Consider the following 23,482-nt stretch of genomic DNA (forward strand, 5'->3'; position numbering starts at 1 on the left):
CTTAAGAGTCCTTTTGTTGAAGAAAATCATCTTTAAACATCAGGATTCCACATTTTAAAAAAAACAACCAGCTCTAAATGCCCTATGTTTGGAGTAGATGTGGATGGAGTAATGCAGAACTCGCCCCAAGCTCCACATCAGCACCGTTAACAAGATGCTCAAACAAACTTCATCCTGTCAGTCATCCTGTTGCTTGTTTGTAAGTCTGGTTTAATGGTCTGCACTATATTCCTTGTATTGTACTTCAATCCATATGATGTCTTAATAAGAAACTTGCACCATCTCCACTGTGTGGTCCACTACCAGAAATTCAGCTTTTTTTACAGGATCTGCCACAAAAACACCATAAAGAATGAGGAATTAAATATGAATGAAAGATACAGAATATACAGACCAGGTTTGTACAGTACATATGCTGGAGTGTCAATCTTCTGTTAGTTCAAACTAAAAATAGAATTGTATCAGCTCATCAATTCATTCGACGGCTTTGGACCAACAGAAGTTCTCAAAGCACTCCGGGTTCCCCTTGGGGTCTGGGGTATGCTTATTGTTATATTTGTTACAGTGACGGAAATCATGGCACGATATCATCAAAGTTACTATATTAACCAGCAGATGAACTGATTTACATTTTTGGGATTGATCTAAAATCGAGGGTCAAGGTCACAGCAAGGTCAAACGTCTGGAACAGCTATTCTTCATTTGCTTCCTTCTTAATTAAAGTGTGCTTTAATGGTATTTGAATCCTACAAAATTAGGAACAAGAAGGACTAGACGTGTTGGTGGTGGAGTTCTATTTGTTGTCTTAGTAAGAGTCAAGAGATGGAAAAAAAAGGTTGTTGAGGGAACTATGTAGTAATTTGAACTAACTTGTGACATTCCACGGCATATTAAACACAACTCTAGTCGTGAAACGCCATTATCAAATTTACTATATTTATTATAGTGGTCTTTTGGTTACAGTGCCCTCCACTAATATTGGCACCCTTGGTAAATATGAGCAAAGAAGGCTGTGAAAAATTGTCTTCATTGTTTAACCTTTTGATCTTTTGTTTAATAAACTCACAAAAAATACTCTGCTCTCATGGATATCAAACAACTGCAAACAAAACACAGGTTTATCAAAAAAAATGTTAAATATCGGGGTGGAACAGTTATTGGCACCGCTATGAATTCATATGAGAAAAATAAACGTGAAGAATATTCCAATTGATATTTTAGATTTTTATAGTACACCTGAGTGACTAGGGAACAGGAAATTGTTCAACCATGACTTCCTGTTTCATAGGGGTCTAAATATGAGGTAACACACAGGTTATATTTCCTTAGTCATTCATAACAATGGGTAAGAACAAGAAATATAGCTGTGATGTGCAGCAAAAGGTTGGTGAGCTTCACAAAATGGGACGTGGCTATACGAAAACAGCACATACACTGAAAATGCCTGTTTATACCATCAGGGCAATAATTAAGAAGTTCCAGTCAACTGGAAATGCTATGAATCAACCTGGAATTGGACGTTTGTCTATATTCTCTCAACACACTGTGAAGAGGATGGTTCGAGTGCCCAAAAAATCTCCAAGGATCACAGCTGGAGAATTGCAGAAGTTAGTTGCACCTTGGGGTCAGAAAGTCTCCAAAACTACAATCTGAAGTCACCTACATCACCACAAGTTGTTTGGAAGGGTTTCAAGAAAAAAGACTCTACTCTCATCCAAAAACAAACTCAAGTGTCTTCAGTTTCCAGACACTACTGGAACTTCAAATGGGATCGGGTCTATGGTCAGATGAAACCAAAATGGAGCTTTTTGGCAATAAACACCAGAGGTGGTTTTGGCACACAGAGAGGTAGCCATATGGAAACGTACCTCATGCCCACAGTTAAATATGGTGGTGGCTCTTTAATGTTTTTCTGCCAGAGGACCTGGACATTTTGTTAGGAGACATGGCATCATGGACTCTATCAAACATCAACAGATATTAAATGAAAACCTGACTGCTTCTGCCAGAAAGCTTCAAGTGGGCCATGGTTGGATCTTCCAGCAGGATAATGATCCAAAACATACATCAAAATCAACACAAAAATGGTTTACTGACCACAAAATGAAGGTCCTCATCAGGCATTATAGGAGAACACTCAGAGCTGTTATCTTGGCAAAGGGAGGTAGCATAAAGTATTGAGTAAAATGGTGCCAATAATTGTTCCACACCTATATATAACAAAGATTTTTTTCAAAATAAACCTGTGTTTTGTTTGCAATTGTTTGATATCCATGAGAGCAGAGTATTTTGGGGAATTTTTTGAATAAAAAAATCAAAAGCTTAAACAATAAAACAGTTTTTCACAGCCTTCTTTGCTCATATTTACCAAGGGATAATTAGTATGGATATTAGTAGAGGGCACTGTATTAGCCAATTTGACTGGTCAGTTAAACTGAATGGGTTTAATCCGAACCATATACAGTATCCCTAGATTTATTTTTTATATTTGGATAGTTGGATTATGTTGATGAATTAAATGAGGTGCACTAAGTGTCTGTGGAATATATTTTACAGTCAAAAGGTTTCAGAACCCCTGATCTAGACAAAGTACTACAGGCTCTTTCAGGTCAGCAGCCATATTTGTGACCTTTGTTCAATTTACCTTTAACAGACTGGCAAGATATCTCACCTTCAGTTGAGGGTTTAAACCTTTTGTACATTCTGAAGATAAAGATGAGTAGGAGAGCTTCAGCACCCTGAAATACGATGTAAACCAGTGGAAAAAGAAACAGGGGTCCAATGACCTCTGGAGGGAAAGCCACTTTCAAAATTGCTGAGCACAGCTGGATGTTTTGACAGCCGGTCTCCATAGCGATTGCCTTCCTGCACCTGAAGAGACAGCAGAAAACTGCAACTGTCTAGTGTGTCTTTTATAATAATCAAGTTGAACAAACTTACCAAGATCCATTCATATGTGACAGATAAGCTGTTATTTAACTAGTCTTTCAATCCACAATCTACGTTAGACACATTCTGTTCTATTTGCTAATGGTATATATTAAAGAAATCAATTGGTATAGCTTAAGCAATGAAAAGGAAGATCCAATCATGTGTGACTAATATATGAGATATATGAGAGAAATCATTACATCTACAGCATTTAGCACAAACCCTTATCCAGAGCGACTGACATTTGATCTCCTTTTTTTTTTTTATAGAACTGAGCAATTGAGGGTTAAGGGCCTTGCTCAAGGGCCTAGCAGTGGCAGGTTGGTAGTGCTGGGACTTAAACTCATGGCCTTCCAATCAGGAGTCCACTGTTTTGACCACTGAGCTACCACTGCTCCTTATACTTAAATCAGTATGTTAATCAGAGAAACTAAAATCAAAGCAGATCAAGCTAGTGTGACTCTAACTTGTGAAAGTTCTTCAGTTATGAATGTATCCTTTTCTTCTAGGCTTGCTCTGTTGTTTCTGATCTGTTGGTAGAGATTTCTTAAGCTGTATTGTTGAAATCCATGACGTAAGTCAGTAAAATAAAAACTTTTTTTTTTTTTTTTAAATAAGCTGGCCATACTTGCACCACAATTATAGATAAGATATGAAGAAAGAAACATAACTGTGGAGAGACGTCAGAAATGTAATAAAAGAAAACGTGGGAAAACCCCCGCCTAATCAGGTAATTGTTTTATTATTGAATAAAAGCATGAACATTGCTTCATGAGATCATCTGCAGACATCTCGGGTTTTGCGATTCTTCAATAAGAGTCTGATTTTTGACATCTTAAAACCCTGGATTTTTTTTTCCCTTTATATCTGCGAATAAGTTGTGATTGTGCAGTCTGTAGTTGCATAGCAAATTGTTTGTATGGTGGCGATAGCCTACTAATGATTGAATAACTTGAAGAAAAAAAAGTTACTGGAGCCTTCCTGATAAATCAAAGCAGTCTGGCGATTCTCATCTTACTCGTCTCATCAAAAAGACATTTACGTCCACAGATCTGCTACATACTGGATGTTTTTTTTTGTCTTTCAATTGCTATTTCGTCCTTTAACCAGTAGATAGTGTTTATGACAAGGTTAGCGTGTGAGATTTGGTACATTAAGCCATGATAAGCTTTTTTCACGGTAAGCATTTAGAATGTCCCACAAGCCGTTGTGAATTCGTGGGGAGGAGATGTAAAATACTGGAAATACTGGAATAATGGATTACATTTCAGCATGGACATTAGTCATCTCAGAGGAAAGTACAATGATGTATCTTTGCTTTAAAGCTTTAAAAGACATTCTTGGTACTCACGGGCCATTCTGCTTGAAAATGACGGACACGGTGTAGCCCAACAGGTAGCCTATGAAAGGCATGAGAAAACCCACAGCTATCATTTTAAAAGAGAACAGAATCCACACTGTTGCTCCTAAAGTGATGCCACAGATCACACCAATCGCCACAGTGACTATTAGCAAGATGCTAAAACCAGCCTGTTGAAAAGATAAGAGTCATTGATGTTTCAGTGAATTAAATTCAGTGCTGTGATTTGTAGCCGAAGCCTCAATCAGAATTATAATACAGTACAGGAATATTATTATAAATGTGAGCCTAACTCAACTGCCTATATCAAAATTGCATAAAGAGGCATTTTCCTGGATGGTCATTAAGCCTAGTTACAGCAGTTGAAAGATTTTTCACTGGTGCTAGCTTTAGTTTGTGTTTAAAACTGAATCCTTGATTTTACAGACAGTTTACAGGTGCATCTCAAAATTTTTTTAAATTAATTTAATTCCAAAAGTGGAACTTTCATATTTTCTAGATTCATTACACATAAAGTGAAATATTTCAAGCCTTTTTTTGTTTTAATCTTTATCCAGTATCTCCAAAAAATCCAGTAGCTCAAAATATTAGAATAAAGAATTTATAATACAGAAATGGCACAGTGTCGCATTCCTAGTGTCAAGCCTCTCCTGAACCAGAGACAACGTCAGAAGCGTCTTACCTGGGCTAAGGAGAAAAAGAACTGGACCGTTGCTCAGTGGTCCAAAGTCTTCTTTTCAGATGAAGGTAAATTTTGCATTTCATTTGGAAATCAAGGTCCCAGAGTCTGGAGGAAGAGTGGAGAGGAACAGAATCCAAGCTGCTTGAAGTCCAGTGTGAAGTTTCCAAAGTCAGTGATGATTTGAGGTGCCATGTCATCTGCTGGTGTTGGTCCACTGTGTTTTCTCAAGTCGAGAGTCAATGCAGCGTCTACCAGGAGATTTAAAGCACTCCTTCCATCTGCTGACAAGCTTTATGGAGATGCTGATTTCCTTTTCCAGCAGGACTTGGCACCGTCCCACAGTGCCAAAACTTCTAGTAACTGGTTTGCTGAGGATGGTATTACTGTGCTTGACTGGCCAGCCAACTCGCCTGACCTGAACCCCATAGAGAATCTCTGAGAGATACCGGACCCAACGATACAGACGAGCTGAAGGCCGCTATCAAAGCAACCCATAACTGCATAACGGCTTCCGGAACACCTCAGCAGTGCCACAGGCTGATTGCCTCCATGCAATGCCGCACTGATGCAGTAATTCGTGCAAAAGGATTAAAGCCCCAACCAAGTACTGAGTGCATAAATGAGCATACTTTTCAGAAGGTCGACATTTCTGAATTATAAATTCTTTAGTCTAATATTTGAGATACTGGATTTTTGATTTCCATGAGCTGTAAGCCATAATCATCAAGATTAAAACAAACAAAACGCTTGCAATATTTCACTTTATGTGTAATGAATATAGAATATATGAAAGTTCCACCTTTTGAATTAAATAATGTGGAAAAAATGAACTTTTCCACGATATTAAATTTTTTTGTGATGCATCTGTACTCCCAGATTTGTTACTAATTTATTGTAGGACAGTGTTTTCTAAACTTACAGCAAAGGTGTAATACGCAACAAAGTGCAAAAGATGGCATACTAAAAGAAATGTAATTTACAGTAACAAGAAATTTAGAGGTTGTTTTGCTGGACATTTATAAATTAAGACAGGTGCACACTGAACCAATTTGCAAATGACTGTTACGAATGCTACATCATAGAAAAGTTATTTTTTAAGGAAATGACACAATAGTAAGGCAATTAGAAAATCGTAAACATTTATTTAATCAATTTAGTCAAGTAATAAGGAAGCTGTAAAATTAATAACCAGCTGGAAAAGATTGGGAGCAGGTCAGACTAAGCTGGATTTTTCAGCAGTGTTAAGGTTGTATAGATGAATGAAAGTTCTAGGTGAATTATAAAATAAAAAGGTACACGTTTTGCACCTGAGTTGCAGTATACCTTAATTACGATTTGAGAGTAACGTGGTGCCCAGTGGTGGATGGCGATTCCTATAGCACAGGGCACTATGGTCATAATGAGAGCGATGGAGATCCCAGAGTAGGGAACTACATTCTCCAGACCAGAGAACCCTCGGCAGTACAGATACAGGAGAAGAGGCATTGCACCCAATGCCAAAACTGTAGAGCATGTGGTCATCACAATACTGTAGAAGAGAGTTTGTGTCACTTTTTATATTATTCTTTGCAGGTGTTAACAATAGCATTTAAACAAAAGCTTAGGAACCCTGTAGTGTTCCACAAACTAGTCTGTGACTTCAGTGAATGAACTGATCTTGGGTTATTTGGGAGATTCCGCGATTGGAGTGTCATTTAGCCGTTGTAAATATTGAAAAAATCTCAATCTGAATAAAAAAAAACATGCATTTAACCATTCCAAGAATATGTTAAACCCATCTCCAGCAACAATATATAATTTTATTTACTTTTTTTTTTTTTTTGCTGAAATTGGTTGCATTTTGCTCTTAAACGAGTAACAGGATTTAAATTAAAAGTGTGAATTTTTAAGCATAGAATTAGCAAATACATGAGTAACTATCAATATCATGGGGGGAAAATAATGAAAAACTTATTTATTCTTTAAAAACGTACTGTTCCCATGATCTTCTGGAAATTCAGAAATTCCTGTTGAACTTGTTTCTTGTGGATTATTTGATATATTTCATAGAGGTCAATGTGTTCAGGTAACAGGGTTGAGTAAATGTCATGGAACAAAAAAGTCCTTATATATATATATATATATATATATATATATATATATATATATATATATATATATATATATATATATATATTTTTTTTTTTTAAGTACGTTTTTCGAAATCTAAAATGGATGGCTCATGGAGTTACACTTTTTACTTCATGAGATTTTAAATAGCTTTACAAATAAATGCATAAATATTCATAATTTTGAAGTAATATTTAAATAGAAGAGATTATGTTTTAAAGTGTATTTATATTTCAGCTGGTGCAGGCCAAAATGCTGTTTAAATGCTGTATAGAACACTTTACCTCGGTCTTTTAGTGTCTTTTACCTTTACTTTACATGCATACAGTATTTGTAATATCAGTAGGAAACAAATGACACCACAATCATGGACTCACCCATTTGATACCTCTTAAATGCTAATAAATGCTCGAACGGAAATCTTAAAACACCTCTGAAATGTTTCCTCAATGTAGACCAGTGTAAATTACCTTAAGTTCATGTCCCCTTGGAGAGCTAAGGTAAAAATGTTGGAGAGATTTCCCCCAGGACAGCATCCACAGATGAGTACAGTGATGGCCTCAATAGACTCGAGCTGGAGGATCTTGGCCAGACAGAAGGCTATGAGAGGCATTATTCCAAACTGAGCCACCACCGCTATGCCCACACCACTCGGCCTGACGATGTGGTGCTTGATCTTATCTATCTCCATGGTGCAGCCCAGGGAAATCATAGTGATGAAGAGGATGATGATGGTGATGCCATTGATGGCCTTGTCCATGACTGGAGAGAAGGGATACTGGAAAGCTCCAATGGTGCCATTTCCTGATGTGTCATTGTCAAGGCTGTAGTTAAAGCTGTAGCTGACATAACTTTTGTAATCTTCTGTCACGTTCATCACTGCATTAGAAGGTTCCCAATATGGCGGACTCTGTGCTCTGTACTGAAGATTACAAATATTTACTTCATTTTCCCTTCAATAGTCCTTTAATTGGATAAAATCTCTCTAAACTTTAAAGCACTTTGTAAACCATATAAAAACAATTGATTGTGGAAGTTACATGGAAATGTAGCTATAATCCAAATGTATAGTCATTTCAGAGTATTAAATTTTGAAGTTTTCAGTAAGATCCTACCCTCTTGGGTTTTTTTTTCCCCTCCTGTTCACTCTACTCTTGTTTTCTTGCTGTCTTGTTCCCTACAACAAGACAAGAATAAGAAAATCAAGGAACGAACACATAAAAAAGGTGAGGAAGAAACTAAAAAAGTTTGTTGAAATAAAGTGATTTAAACATTAGATGATTCACTGAACTTATGATGAGAAGACGCTGTTTACACAAAGTAAATGGTACATTTTACAGTAAACGATTGTTGTTTTTTATAAGATGAACGTTAAAGCTGGAGTTCCACAAGATTCAATTTCAGGGTCTGTATATATTAATGCTTTTGACAATAATGTCTCCGATTCTGATTTGTATTTATATACTAGTGGCACTCAGATCTTAAAAAAAAGCAATTGCAACCATACCGCAAAGTCTCAATCAATCCTAAATGATCAGAATATATATATATATATATATATATATATATATATATATATATATATATATATATATATATATATATATATATACACATATACATTTGACCTTTCAAATATTTCAAACACAGGCCTTGCAGGGCAAACCAACAAAATTTGTGTCATCATATAAATACTTAGCGTTCTATTAAACAGTGATCATATTACCAACTATAATAAAACCAACTATAATAAAACCAACTATAATAAAAGAAGTCTAAAATTAAAACTAGGTTAAATTTAGTTGTTTTTTGTTTAGAAATTACAAATGCTAAATCTCTGTCAAATTAATGATTGCCCTCTGCTTTCAGTGCCAAGAAAGGCAATACTGGAGTATTTCTGTATACAAGGCAACTCTTCCCTGATGAAAAAAAAAAACCCCAATAGAGTGGTTTCCACTCACTACAAATACCATGACAAACCATCAACTAACCATTAAGACTATTAACATTACCATTATTGGTGCTTGATGGTATCTATTAGACATAACATGCCACCAATAGAAGTCAACAAATTACCAGTAGAGACCATTACAGTTTCCATTAAAACCAATACAATTACCATTATAACCATTACAAATTCTGTGAGGGTTTCTATTGTATTTTTCAGCAGGGTTGGTCAAATTCAATCTGCTTAATCTGTATTTTCATCCAAATACAAGACATGAAATACAATTTCCATTCTTATTGTCACATTTCTTTAGATCTTCTTTAGATCGATGATGTCTGGATTTGGTAAGACAGTATTCATTGTAGTACCGCACTATCACAGAACTGCTCACAGGATCATCTTGAAATTCATCTCATTAGCAGATTTTTAAATGTAAACCGTTATTTATAAGGACTTTGTTTTGGTATGGATGCTCCTGTTTTTAATTGTTTCGCCGCGCTGTTATAACTTATGAGTGTTATTTATGATCCGTGTCTGAATGTTGTTTGCCGTTACTACAGGGTCTCCCAAGTCTCCATACAGAGGGGAAATTAACACTTTTTTTAAATAGTAAAATCTAACTTTATTTACAAAGCATCTTCTTTGTAAACACACACGGAGTCATCTCTCACACTCATGATGAACTCGTGTTAATACATCTGGTGTTATGCATGTAATTGCAGGTCCATCGCAACCTTGTGACTTCCCGTTCCAGCCATGAGAACGATTTCAATGCGTTTTTCTTTTGTCAAAGGCATTCTTAATAAAGGTTATCTGGAAAAATTTTATTTATATATATATATATATATATATATATATATATATATATATATATATATATATATATATATATAAACTAAGAATGAAAAATTTTGGAAGACATTTCGCTAAAAAAAATAATATAATAAATGATGTTAATTTCCCTTGTGTATGAGACTTTTGGGGTACCGTGTATTGTGTTGCCTTCTTTTCCAGGGATTGCTTGAAAGAGAGATATTTGTCTCAGTGTGACCAAAACTAATACGTTCTGTATACTAATGCAACGTATAACTTTATGTTGTTCTCATCCAGCTGAAGGCACACTGGCCCAGAGTTTCTCAAAGGAAATAATAACCCAAAGGAACTTGTGAGTTTCAGCTAGCTACTAGAGAATCTGAAAAGGAGGTTAAAGCACTCTCCAATAGCCTCCAATCTCCATGCTGAAGGGAACACAACCAAGCAAATCAATCATGCTGCTGCTAAGGAGCGGTAACAACATCCGTTTCACATGATCTTCTTCACAGATTACCACAGACACACATTTAGAGTGCTTTAATCTGTTATACTCTGCTACACGTGTTGTAGGCAGTTTTTCAGTTTCACTTTCAAAATGTAGTAAAGCAGTAAAGAGATTTCATGGCTAAAAAGTAGAGTATGGCTCCCTCTGCATAAAAACACACAACCTCAGTAAACAAGTGCTTCTAAGTAAAACAGAAAAGTCCAGATTGAACACCGAGTAGGTTCAAATCAGTCTGGAAAGGATTCATGATTATCCAAGATCTAAATAAATAACATGTGGACTTTTACAACTTTGCAAACTCATTTAAATTTAAACTCTTTGCAACCTATCAGATCGTATATTCGTTCATTTTCATATATTGATATATATGAATTTCATATATGAATTCATTCATTTTAATATATTGGATATACTAGAAGATAAATGTTTTAATGAATAAAATGGTAAAGAAGGAAGAAAAAAAAGAAATAAAGAAAAAGCAACAATTATCCACATTATAAATGCAGCAAATGGGGTTTTCTTACCGAAATTGACTGCACAAAGATAGTCTCCAAATATAGTGCACCTCCAAAACATCTCTGTACTCTCACATTCCCTCTTACTTTTGTCTCACACACATTCTCAATGCCCCCACCCACCTCCCTTTTCTACTGTTCAAAACATTTGCTGTGAACTCTGCAATCACATGGTGTGTTATTGTCACTATGCCATCCCACTAGGACTTTTTACTCCACGTCCAACTATTTTAAATCATTGTGAATCAAACAAACGGTCACTGTGTGTAGAGAGTTTCAATGAAGTTCTTTTATATAACACGTTACAGGGTTTCTATAGAGGCTTGTCGGGATGGCTTGTTTTGCTAGTAAATCTGTTATATGGAATATAAAGTATCCATGGCTGTGTTTTAGAAAGCATGTAAGCCTCCCCAAATTGTGTTTTTGTTTTTTTTTGCATTCATACTCATTGAGATCTGGGCAAAGAGCCCATTCCAAGTCATTATCACTGCTGGTGTGGGGGGAAAAAAAACCCCACATCAATCATGCAGCACAAAATGAATTATAACAAATCATAAGCTCTAGATTTGTGTTCTGACTGAGCAGTGGTTTCTCCATGCTGTGCTTTTAAATGTCCATGTAGATGTAGTTACATCAAACAAGAAAGAAGACAGACAGGAAACCTAGTGTGAATGTTTTCATACTAGTACACAGTGACTACTCTAGAATTTTATTAATATACACTCACTGTCCACTTTAACATTCGTGCTATTATCCAATCAGCCAATCATGTGGCAGCAGCAGAATGCATAAAATCATGCGGATACAGGTCAAGAGCTTCAGTTAATGCTCACATCAAACATCAGAATGGGGAAAAAGTGGGATCTCTGTGACTTTGAACGTGGCATTGTTGTTGGGACCAGATGGGCTGGTTTGAGTATTTCATAAACTGCTGATCAACTGGGAATTTCACATACAACAGTCTGTAGAGTTTACACAGAATGGTGTATAAAACAAAAAACATTGATTGAGTGACAGTTCTGTGAGTGGAAACGCCTTGTTGGTTCTGTCAACCAAGAAGAAGAATCTGAGGCTATCATGGGCACACTCTCACCAAAACCACCTGGTCTTTTTCCGGTCTTCAACTGACCAGTTTGGGTGAGTTTGTGCCCATGACAGCTAGAGATTTCTGTTCTTAGTTGACAGGAGTGGAACCTGATGTGGTCTTCTGCTAGCCCATCCACCTCAAGTGGCTTTTCTGCTCTCTACGATTGTAAAGAGTGCTATAGACTTCCTGTCAGCTCAAACCAGTGTTGTCATTCTCCTCTGATCTCATCATCAACAAGTGTTACAGGCTACATCTGAAAATGATCAAATATTTTTACATGATCATTCTTGAGATGATATGTTAGATATCAAGATAAACCTTAAAACCACTGCTAAAACAATACTCCTGATTTCTCAGGAAAACAGAACTGAGTACCGTGAAGATGAAATGACATAAATTTAAGACGTCATTTTTAGCTTTAACGTGTTCGGGAGTCCGGTTTCTGTGTCATGCCTCAAACAGGGTTCATTGAGCTCCCATCTCCAACCTTCAGCCCGCTTTGCCTTGAGCATATCAAACACAGGGCAGGACTTCGAGCTGATGGTGAACACTGACAGTTTACCTGATACATCTTTACTACCTGATTATGGTCCAGAAGGTCCAACCAGAGTCTGAACATCTTCTCTTAAGCAAATTTATCATAAGCAAGTTATCTATTGCTTATCCTGAACATGTTAGGTCTTACAGATTTCTCCTCGGTAACTCTTATTGATTATTAATTTTTATCTCTTTGAACTTTATCTCCCTGCTTATTTTCTTTAGCAAGCACCTGTCTATCTATGTAACACATTCACAATAACAAGTCTAATGTGCATTTTATGGTGTGTTTACTGCTATTATTGTTTAATGTAATTTAGCCACTGATTTGGAAATATATTTAAATTTCACTTTCAGAAACACCTAATAAGAAACACTCAATTCAGTTAGCCAACCTTGACATTAAGACGTCGTCACTAATTGTGTTAAAGGTGTTTCGCAATGAGTGTTTCGCAAAATGTCAGTTATCGAAGAGTAGACGCCTCTTAAAATTGATGAGCAGCTCTGGTTGCTCAAACTGCTTACTCATTCCAATGTACTGTGTGTGTGTGAAAAGCACAAATTGATTGATCTGGGACTCTGCTGTGAACTAAAATTTGTCAGATAAAATGAGAAGGTTTATTTATTTATTTTCCTTAACTTTTTGGAAAATTTTGAAACAAAAAAAATCAAAAAAATAATCAAGGTTAATTGTTAAGGTAATAAAATTACATTACATTACACAGGCCTTTATGGAGTTTACATACAAAACAGGAAGTGATGTCATCACAACAAACAGATGAAACGATTTTAACAAATTATTTGGTAAACTGTAAAGCAATTATTAACTTTTATAATTAACTAGATTATTGTCAAAAACTTAAAATTCAAGAAAAAAAAAAGTACTGCCTTAAGGCAGTGGTTCCCAAACTTTTCCAGGGCAAGGCCCCCCAAATGGTATTATCATTTGACCGAGGTCCCCCTTTTGCAAGATGTCTTTAAAACACATCTGGGAGAGAGAGGGATAGGGGGATATGGGGAGAGGGAGAGATGGAGGAGGGAGGGGGGAGGAAGGGAGAGGGAGTATGGGGGAGGGAGAGAGGGTGAGGAAGAGAGAGGGAGAGAGAGTGAGAAAGAGGGGGCGAGGGGGAGAGAGAGATTTGGAGAGAGAGGGGGGATAGGGAGAGAGAGGGAGGATGGGGGAGAGATGTGGGAGAGGGAGAGAGAAAGAGGGGGGAGAGAGGGTGAGGGAGAGAGGGAGGGAGGGAGGGAGAGGAAGGATGGGGAGAGGGAGAGAGAAAGAGGGGGGAGAGAGGGTGAGGGAGAGAGATGGGGAGAGAGTGAGGGAGAGAGGGGGGATTGGGAGAGGGGGAGAGGTAGGGAGAGGGGGATGGGGGAGGGCACCGTGGACAGTGATGACGAGGACGACGTCCACATGCCTGACCAGCATGAGGAGGAGAAAGATGTTGATGAGCATGAGGTGCCTTTTAGAAGTCCATGCCCTTCAAGAAGCCCATCCCCTTTACCAGACCCATCTGCATTAAGAAACTCACCCACATTTAAAATACCAACCCCTGTGAGATTTCCGAGATTTCCATCCCATTTAAGAACTACATCCAGTATAAGACCAACCCCTTTACCAGGCCCATCTGCACTGAGAATCTCACCCACTTTTAAAAGACCAGCCCCTGTGAGATTCTCATCCCATAACACCAACCCCTGTGAGGAGGATATCTCCTGTAACATCAACCCCTGTGAGGAGGCTATCTCCTTTAAGAAGACCATCCACTGCGATGATCCCACCCCCTTCTGTTACGCCTGCATCCCCTGTTCGTATCAGTGTCAACAGAACTGACTTCAGCCATGTGTTGTAGGCCACATTTTGATTCCCGTCCAAAGCCGGAGGAGGAGTAGGGATGAAGAGGACAACGAAGAAGCCACTCCTAGTAGCTTGTGAAACCCGTTTAGGAGGAGGAATTCATCAGGAGGCCCGTCCGAATCCGTTCTAGTTTAATTCCAATATATATGATCGAGCTAAAAATTTCAAAACCTCATACTCATCACTTCACTCCCACCACCTCGTCATAAAATGTGTACTAAGTATGAGTGGTAAGTATTTAACATCTAGATTCCAACATTAGTCTTTTTTTTTATTATTATTATTATCATCATCATCATGATTGTTATTTTATTTGTGATAAGTATTTCACCTTTAGGATGTTGCAGTAGTATTTATTTTAATTATTTGTTATAAGTATGTAACCTCTAGACTTCAGCATTAGTCTTTTTTTAAATAATATATAATTAATAATGTATATTAATTACATTTATATGGATAAAATGTGAAGGTTAATCAAATAAGTATGGTATATTCATGGAAATATGTATATATTTATACGCTTTTAAGATTAAGTAGATTACTATTAAGCAATAACACAAAACAGACAAAAGTAATACATGCCCCCCACCCCTCAAATTGGTCTATAGTCTATTAAGCCGCTTATATAACAGCAATTTGCCAGAACAGTGTTTATCAATGAACAAACTCTCACACAATTCAATAGTGGTTTACAGTTCTGAAAGTGTAACCAAGACTACATACATACATACATACATACATACATACAATAACTAATATATATTATTAGTTTGTGAAACAATACATTTTTAAATCCATTTATTATTTGTCTCAGTTTAAGTGTCAGATTAAGTCCCTGTGTATAAACTGTTACTATAGAAATGTCACGAATCGGCATGGAAGCAGAAGCGGGGGGCAGGTGTAGAGCGTGGTATCGGGAAGTTCAAGAAACGTAGTCATAAGACAGGCAATGGTCAAGCGATCGGACGAACAACACAAACGAGGTCAGGCAGAGAGCGTAGTCGAAACCGGAAACAAGGGTCGATTATAACGAGAAGACTAACTAACTAGATCGGCTTGGTAATGCAGAGAAACGAGTTGACTGAACATATACTTTGCATTGACTCTAGGTGAATGACATCCCTAAGTACTAGCTGTGATAGTGTGAGAGTGTGTGTGTGTGTGTGTGTGTGTGTGTGTGTGTGTGTGTGTGTGTGTGTGTGTGTGTGTGTGAGATTGGTGCCAGGTGTGTCTGATCAGAACTCCGGGGATGGTGAGCGTATGCATGCATGAGAAGTGAGTGTTGCATCTCGGGAAGTTGAGTTCTGATCTGACTGAGCTGTAACAGAACCCCCCCCCAAAGGGCTCACTCCGGGGTCATGGACCTGGGAGATCAGGATAAGTTGCGTGAAAGTCTTTAGTAAGCTGTGGATCCAGTATGTCCTGCTTGAGGAACAATGCTAGGTTCCCAGATCCATAACCCTTCCACTCGACCAAATACTCCAGCTTGCCTCTCCTGTGTCTAGATTTGATGATTTTCTTGACACGGTAAGCCGGTTGTCCATCAATTTCCAGAGGGGTCGGAGGAGTTTCAGATGGTACTTCTGTAGCTAATGGACCGTTGACAACAGGTTTGAGACGTGATACGTGGAATGAGGGGGAGATGCGGCTGTGTCGTGGCAGTTCCAGACGGTAAGTGACTTCAATGATTCGCTTGAGGATCTTGAATGGTCCAGTGTATCTTGGCGTTAGTTTTTTTTTTTTTTTTTTTTTTTTTACAGCTATGAGGTTGTCTTAAGTCCTTGGTGGACAACCACACCCTATTGATTGGTTGGTAATTAGGGTGTTCGTTGCGGTGGCGATCTGCTTCGCGCTTGTATGTGTCTGTGGTCTCTTTCAGGCGTCGGTGGGTGTCAGCCCAGACACGCTCACTACGTTCAAACCATTGGTCAATGGCGGGAGCTGCGGTGGGAGTCACGTTCCATGGGAACAGTGGAGGTTGGTAACCTAGTACGCATTGGAAAGGAGTGAGATTGGTAGCCGAATGACGTAGTGAATTTTGGGCGTACTCGGCCCATGGCAGAAACTTGGGGTTATTGGCACAGAAAGTACGGAAGAGTCACCCTAATTCCTGATTGATTCCTTCAACTTGTCTTGTGGGTGATATCCGGAGGTGAGATTCACCGTTACTCCCATCTTAGTCATGAAGCTGGACCACACTCTGGAAGTAAACTGCGGGCCCCTGTCACAGATAATCTCCTCCGGAATGCCGAAATATCTAAAAACATGCTGGAATAGAAGTTCGGCTGTCACGAAGGTGGTGGGGAGAGCGGGTAATGGAATAAAACGTACGGACTTGGAAAACCGGTCCACTGTGACTAGAACTGTGGTATTTCCTTGGGATCTTGGTAAATCTGTTACGAAGCCAACTGATGTGTGACCATGGGCAATTGGGTATGAGTAAGGGCTTGAGCCTCCCGGCTGGGAGGGTCCGAGGTACCTTATTCTGTGCGCAAGATGAACAGGATGCCACCACCTTGTATACATCTCCCTCCATATTGGACCACCAGTACTTCTCCTTTAGGAGATGGTGTGTGCGCTGTGCCCCTGGATGCCCTGTACCAAGTACCGTGTGCACCCAGATGATGAGTTCTTGACAGTACTCTTCGGGTACAAAAAGTTTGTTCAGGGGACGTTTTACAGGTACTTGCGACTGGGGAATCTCCTCTAGTTCCTGGTCCAGATCCCACTCTAGCGCATTGATGATACATGAAGGACGGATGATCTACTCCTCGTGCTCGTTGACACGTTCAGTGTGGTCGAGACGAGACAGGGCATCAGCTCTTATGTTCTTGGACCCTGGTCTGTATGATAACGTGAAGTGAAACCTAGTGAAGAACAGGGCACATCGGGCATGGCGGGGTGTGAGTCTCTTTGCAGTGCGAAGATACTCCAGGTTCTTATGGTCTGTGAAGGTAACAAAGGGATGTGTAGCCCCCTCTAACCAGTGTCCACTCCTCCAGCGCTCACTTAACTGCCAAGAGTTCATGATTTCCCACATCGTAGTTTCTCTCAGAGGGGGAAAGCTTTCGCGAGAAGAATACCACTGGATGGAGCTTTGGCCTCTCTCCAAGCCGCTGGGATAAAATGGCTCCTACCCCGGTCTCTGACACATCCACCTCCACTATAAACGGTCTAGATGGGTCCGGATGTTTGATGATGGGTGCAGTAGTGAAGGCTTTCTTGAGCTTGTTGAAGGCAGTTTGGGCGGTTGGATTCCATGACAGACGTTTGGGTTTCCCCTTTAGCAGGGACGTTAGGGGGTTGGCGATGGCACTGAAATTCCTAATAAACCTTCGGTAGAAGTTTGCAAACCCCATAAACCTCTGTAGTTCCTTGATCGTTGTGGGTGTGGGCCAGTTTACTACTGCCTGGACCTTTTCTTGGTCCATGGAGATCCCTTCGGGGCTGATGTATCCCAGAAACGCCATGGTGGTTCTATGAAATTCGCATTTCTCAGCTTTAACATATAATTGATGATGGAGCAGTCGCTGTAGAACTTGGAGGACGTGGTGAACATGTTCCTCCCGGGAGTTAGAATATATTAGAATGTCATCTATGTAGGTGATCACATGGCGTCCCAGCATGTCACGTAACACGTCGTTAATTAGACATCGGAAGACCGAGGGAGTGTTAGAAAGCCCATACGGCATGACCTGATACTCATAGTGACCTGAAGTTGTGCTGAACCCAGTCTTCCATTCATCTCCTTCTCGAATCCAGACCAAGTTGTATGCACTGCGCAAGTCCAGTTTCGTGAAGATGGTGGCAGTGCGTAGTTGTTCCAGAGAGGCTGGTACTAGAAGTAGTGGGTAACGGTACTTGATGCAACACCGGTTTAGTCCTCGGTAATCGATGCATGGTCGTAAACATCCTCCCTTCTTCTCTACGAAGAAAAACCCAGCTGATGCTGGAGAAGTAGATGGTCGTATATAACCTTGGTGCAATGCTTCCTGAATGTACTCCTCCATGGCTTTTTGTTCAGTTACTGTTAACTGATAGACTCTCCCTCGCAGTGGTGTAGTGCCTAGAAGCAAATCGATTGTGCAGTCGTAATCTCGATGAGGAGGTAGTCCACTAGCCTTCTTTTTACTGAATACTTCAATGAGGTCGTGGTAAACACTGGAGATCAGAACGTTGTCCACCCTGTCAGGGCTCTCAACGGATGTGGACGCTAAGGTGATCACAGGGACTTGGAGACAGTGATTGATGCAGTGAGCTGACCAGCGAGTGATCTCCCTTTGATTCCATGAAATTTGTGGGTTGTGATGTTCGAGCCAAGGAAGACCGAGAACCACTGGATGCCGGGCAGTCACATTGACATGGAACGTAATTTTTTCCTGATGAAGAGCGCTGGTGCAGAGGTTAATAGGATTGGTGCAGTGGGTGATTAAACCATCTCCAATGGGGGCTCCATCAATGGCTTGGACATGGTGGGGGTGCTGAGAGGACGAACGGGGGATGTTGTATTGGTGTATTGTCTCTTGGTCGATGAAATTCCCCACCGCTCCAGAGTCGATCAGCGCCTCTAAAATACGGGAAATGCCTGAGTATTCTAATATAACTGGTTATACAAATGCAGACTGAACTGAGTACTGGGCAGTGGGTTCTAAACTCACCCCTGACTGAGGTTGTTTGGGAGTTTTGGTTTCCCCTCAGGTAGAGCACTGTTTGAGAGGGCATTGTTGCACGAAGTGGCTCTTCTCGCTGCAGTAGAAACAACAATGTTCACGGCGCCGTCGTTCTCTCTCCTGCGTTTTCACCCGAGTCTGTCCCAGCTGCATGGGTTCACGAGGGCTCTCAGACAGTGGTACTTCCGCCTCGCTGCGTATGGAGCAGCGGCTCCGTAGTAGATGATCCAGGCGTATAGCGAAGTTAATGAGTGAGTCGAGAGTCAGCTGATCATTGCGTCACGCCAGCTCTGTTACAATGTCGGCATTTAATCCCCGGCGAAACATAGTCTTTAGAGCGGGTTGATTCCATCCACTCCTAGCGGTCACAGTACGAAATTCAAGAGCGTAATCCACCACACAACGTGATCCCTGCGTCAAGGGTAATAATTCCTCCACAGTCTCCCGGTTGTCTGGAGAATGATCGAATACAGTGCGGAAACGTGATGTCAGCTGGTCATATGTGCTGATGACATTCCATTCATGTTCCCATTCCGCTGTGGCCCAGAGGAGAGCTCTCCCGGTTAAGAGTTCCATGAAGTGGATTATTTTCCGATTCTGCGTCGTGTCTGGGTACGTTGAAAAAAAAAAAAAAACAGGGAGCACTGGAGTAAAAAACCGCGGCAGCATGCTGGATATCCGTCGTACTTCTCCGGCGCTGGAGTGGGAGGTAAGCGTGTGGTCGGTGCCGTAGAAAACTGCGCGGTTTAGTCTAGCCAAGCTACCTTCTCAGTCAGGCTTGCGAGACGGTGATCATGGTCACTAATCATCCGGCCATGTCCCTCGATGGCTGTGTGTCCCACAGGTGTGTCCCAAATTAAGTACTATACCCTTACACTATGTACTGTGTACTCTACCGCCTAGTGTGTGGATTTTAGAAAGGTAATATCATCTCAAATATAACACTAGCGTTTTTTTTTTACTAACCGGAATTATAAGTCACGACGGCGCATGACGTCATGACTCTAGCATTAGCAAACACATAGAGTCACCGATAATGACTTTCTTCAGTTTACTTTCTGTCAGCGTTACCTTTTATTCCCAACATGACCTCAGTCACCATCAGACGAAGACAAAAACATCATGTGACTAAGGAAGAAAGTGTGTAACCTCCAAGTCCTTTAGGGCAGGGGGAAATTTTAAACACTGTGGAAATCAAACTGATGCACGAGGACAAACTTATGTTTATATCCAAAATGCTCCACTGTGTGTAAGGGGCAGGGGAAACTGGTGCAAGTTGCTTAAAAGGTTCAGTTTAGTTTATTAAGTTTGTCATTATATGCAGTATTTGCACGCTTGCAGTGTAAATTCTGTTGTTTATTATAAGAGAAGTGATGTGTTAGTAACGAGGCCGCATTGCTCCTCATGCTCGGTGTAGACGCGCTGATACAGAGTGGGAGCGCAAGTAAGATCTGTAATATCTAATTAAAACATTATGATCAAAAGTAAACACAAGTAAAATAGTATGTCTAAAGGCAGTGAGTAACAGAAACCACAAGGTGCAATGAAAGTGAGTTTTTATTATTAATTTAGGACTGTAGTTTAATTCAGTGCTTTTTATGCATCCATAAACATAATGAATAAATACTATAAAATAAATGTTATATATGTTTATGGATGCACAAAAAACACCCAATTAAACTACAGTCCTACATTAATAATATACAATTCTGGTGTGTGTGTGTGTGTGTGTGTGTGTGTGTGTGTGTGTGTGTGTGTGTGTGTATTGGGTTCTTTTCTCTTTTGGACAAACAGTTGTGTAAAGTTTTAGTCTGAAGTTTATATTTGTAACACTCAGTTTGTGGATTTTATTTTAAATAAACAAAAAAAATGGTACTAAAAGTTTGCCCCGCCCCATCCAATTAATCGAAAAATAATCGTCCAACTAATCGATTATGAAAATAATCGTTAGTTGCAGCCCTAATATAGATACATATAGCCAGATTTTTTGGTGTGAAATTAACAGGCAAACTTTTTACATTATCAAATTAACACTGTTTGGTTTTAATATATTACCATTAAATATGTGATATTACTGTACATTATCATTTTACAGTGTATTTTATGGTAAATGCTGGCAGCTTTGGTTGCCAGAGATGTGTAATGAATAATATATATATTTTAAAGTATTGCCGTACCCTATATATATCAGCATTTTTCCATAACTTGCTGGCTCAAATTTTGAATATTACCTGAAGACACTTAACATAGAAACAGATACTCACATATTCAATTGGAGAAGAAAAATAAGACACCAGCCCTGAGTGAGAAGAAGCAAGGGTCCAGGTATATTCATTCCGTTCCACCACACGAGATCCACACAGTTTGAGACGTCCCAAAATGCGATCTCAAAAACCAGAGTTGAAGCTCTTCTATTTATACAGTGTTCTTAGGATCAGGTTGACCCAGACACCAATATGTTTAGAGTTAGCTGTCCCAGAACACCATTACGTATGTTAACCCTTATCTTGCAGGTGTAGCTTGGCTCCAATATTTATTTTGTTTGGTTTCACTCTTTAACAATAACCTGACCTTGTCTGTGTCACTGTGACCGGATTTTCGTCGAGAACGGACACTTTCAAACACACCATCTCAACATTATGAGTAAATTTTATGTTTGTTCTACATTTCTTTTTTTGTTTATAGTGCTTGCATGTACATTACCCTATAAGAGTTTTTCATGAAACAGAATATGAAACAGATTAATTTCTGTTTTCTGCATACACACCAGGCCTCTGTGTGTGTGTGTGTGTGTGTATGTGTGTTTGTGTGTCTTAGGTGAACATCTGTTCATACAGTCCACCAGCCCAGTGAATTCTCAATAAGATTACATATTACTCATACTAGGTCTCCCTCGTGTTTATTTCATGTAAATTTTATATACAACAAACTGCAGCCATTTTACTGTAAAATACTGGCACAAAACCTGTAAAAGGGATTTTCTGTAAATAAACAGCAATTAGAATCCAACAAATTACTACAGTGGCATTAAATATAATCAAAACACTATATTTACTTAGACCTACTGTAAACAACTTTTCAAATTTAACTCACCTCAATGGAAAAACTCGTACAACAGAAATGAGAATAGGGTTTTGTTTTTTTTCTTCATTTTTCCAAATAGTATGGTATATGCACAGAGAACTAACACAGATATCATATGCACATTATAATAAATACAATTATACAAAAATACAAAAAAGTTCAGCTCTTCTTCTTGGTGCAGATCTTCTTGGTCTCAGATCAGAAATGCTGAGCAGGTAATTACAGAACAGCACCAATCCTGTACAAAATATCACCAGTATGAAAGAAACGAATCAAGAAAACCCTAAACATTGGGTCTCAACCATCTGCAGGAAGGAACACACACACACACACACACACACACACACACACACACACACACACACACACACACACACACACACACACACACACACACACTCACTCACTCCACCTATCCAACTTGACATAGTGCATTGTAACAACAGGTACATACAGTAAGGGTTGTACAAACTCCTGCAACAAAGCTGGAGCATATGAGACAAACATGGACGTGACTGGTGAAGCCAAAGTATAGTTCATAAATGTATATTTTTTTTCTCAGGCAAGATAAATCTCACATAAATATAAAGAAAGGAAGACCTAGCTATAGATTGGATATGATGGATGGCTGGTTTCAAGTGTTTACAAGGTCATCTCCCAAAGCAGGTAGATAGATAATTTTCCGTCACCTGGAATTAGTCAGTGGTGGAGCACAGTAATGGAGAACGAAAAGAAACAAAACCAAAAAATATATACAACTTTTAAAAAAGGAACCAGTGAATAAAGACAAATGAAAAATAAACTGTTACAGGAAATTGTGTATGTGATGCACTGATATAATCTACTGTTTGCTTGGTAATCCAGAAGTGATGGTGTCCATCACAGCAAACCAGTGACTACATTTCCCATCCTGCACTGTTGCCAGAGAGAGATAGTTTGTATATATTGTAACCGTAGTTTTGACAGGTATAGGTCAAAGGTCAAAAAGATACACATTCTAACTCTCTATATCTAGATCAAAGGTCATGATCATAAAAATATGAATAGTTATGTTAAATCTGGATCACATCCATTCGTGACCATATATGGTGCTGCCATGTGTGTTTTTCCGCCCCACACGTTGCGCACACCTGGTACATCTTTTCACATAGAATATGAAACTCTCTGTGGTAGGACATAAAAATATATATAGTTTTGTTAAATCTGGTTCACATCCAAATCGTGACCATACCTGGTACGACCATTTGTCCCCCCCCCCCCCCCCCCCCCCCCACACACACACACACAGACAAAAGTTGCATACTCATGTTTTTCCTCTTCACATAGAATATGAAGCTCTCTGTGGTAGGTCATAAGAATATATATAGTTTTGTTAAATCTGGT

The 23,482-nt window shown here is 39.2% G+C and overlaps 1 protein-coding gene across 2 annotated transcripts; it reads right to left on the bottom strand.

Annotated features, from left to right (window-relative positions):
* Nucleotides 1–46: 46 nt before the first annotated feature.
* LOC108269628 (hepatic sodium/bile acid cotransporter) lies at nucleotides 47–21,423 on the bottom strand. Of its 2 annotated transcripts, none has more exons than XM_053682629.1 (7): nucleotides 21,280–21,423; nucleotides 8,198–8,259; nucleotides 7,553–8,004; nucleotides 6,297–6,501; nucleotides 4,283–4,461; nucleotides 2,672–2,871; nucleotides 47–329 (listed from the first exon to the last, which is right to left on the bottom strand). In XM_053682629.1, the coding sequence occupies exons 3-7, from the start codon at nucleotides 7,957–7,959 to the stop codon at nucleotides 262–264; spliced, it is 1,059 nt and encodes a 352-aa protein (XP_053538604.1). In that variant the 5' UTR covers nucleotides 7,960–8,004; nucleotides 8,198–8,259; nucleotides 21,280–21,423; the 3' UTR covers nucleotides 47–261. The 2 variants fall into 2 exon arrangements, with proteins under 2 accessions (XP_053538604.1, XP_017331084.1); XM_017475595.3 differs by lacking the exon at nucleotides 21,280–21,423 and adding an exon at nucleotides 10,873–10,989.
* Between the last annotated feature and the right edge of the window lie 2,059 nt (nucleotides 21,424–23,482).

Source organism: Ictalurus punctatus, chromosome 9 (genome assembly GCF_001660625.3).
Source record: "Ictalurus punctatus breed USDA103 chromosome 9, Coco_2.0, whole genome shotgun sequence".
NCBI classification, from domain to species: domain Eukaryota; kingdom Metazoa; phylum Chordata; class Actinopteri; order Siluriformes; family Ictaluridae; genus Ictalurus; species Ictalurus punctatus.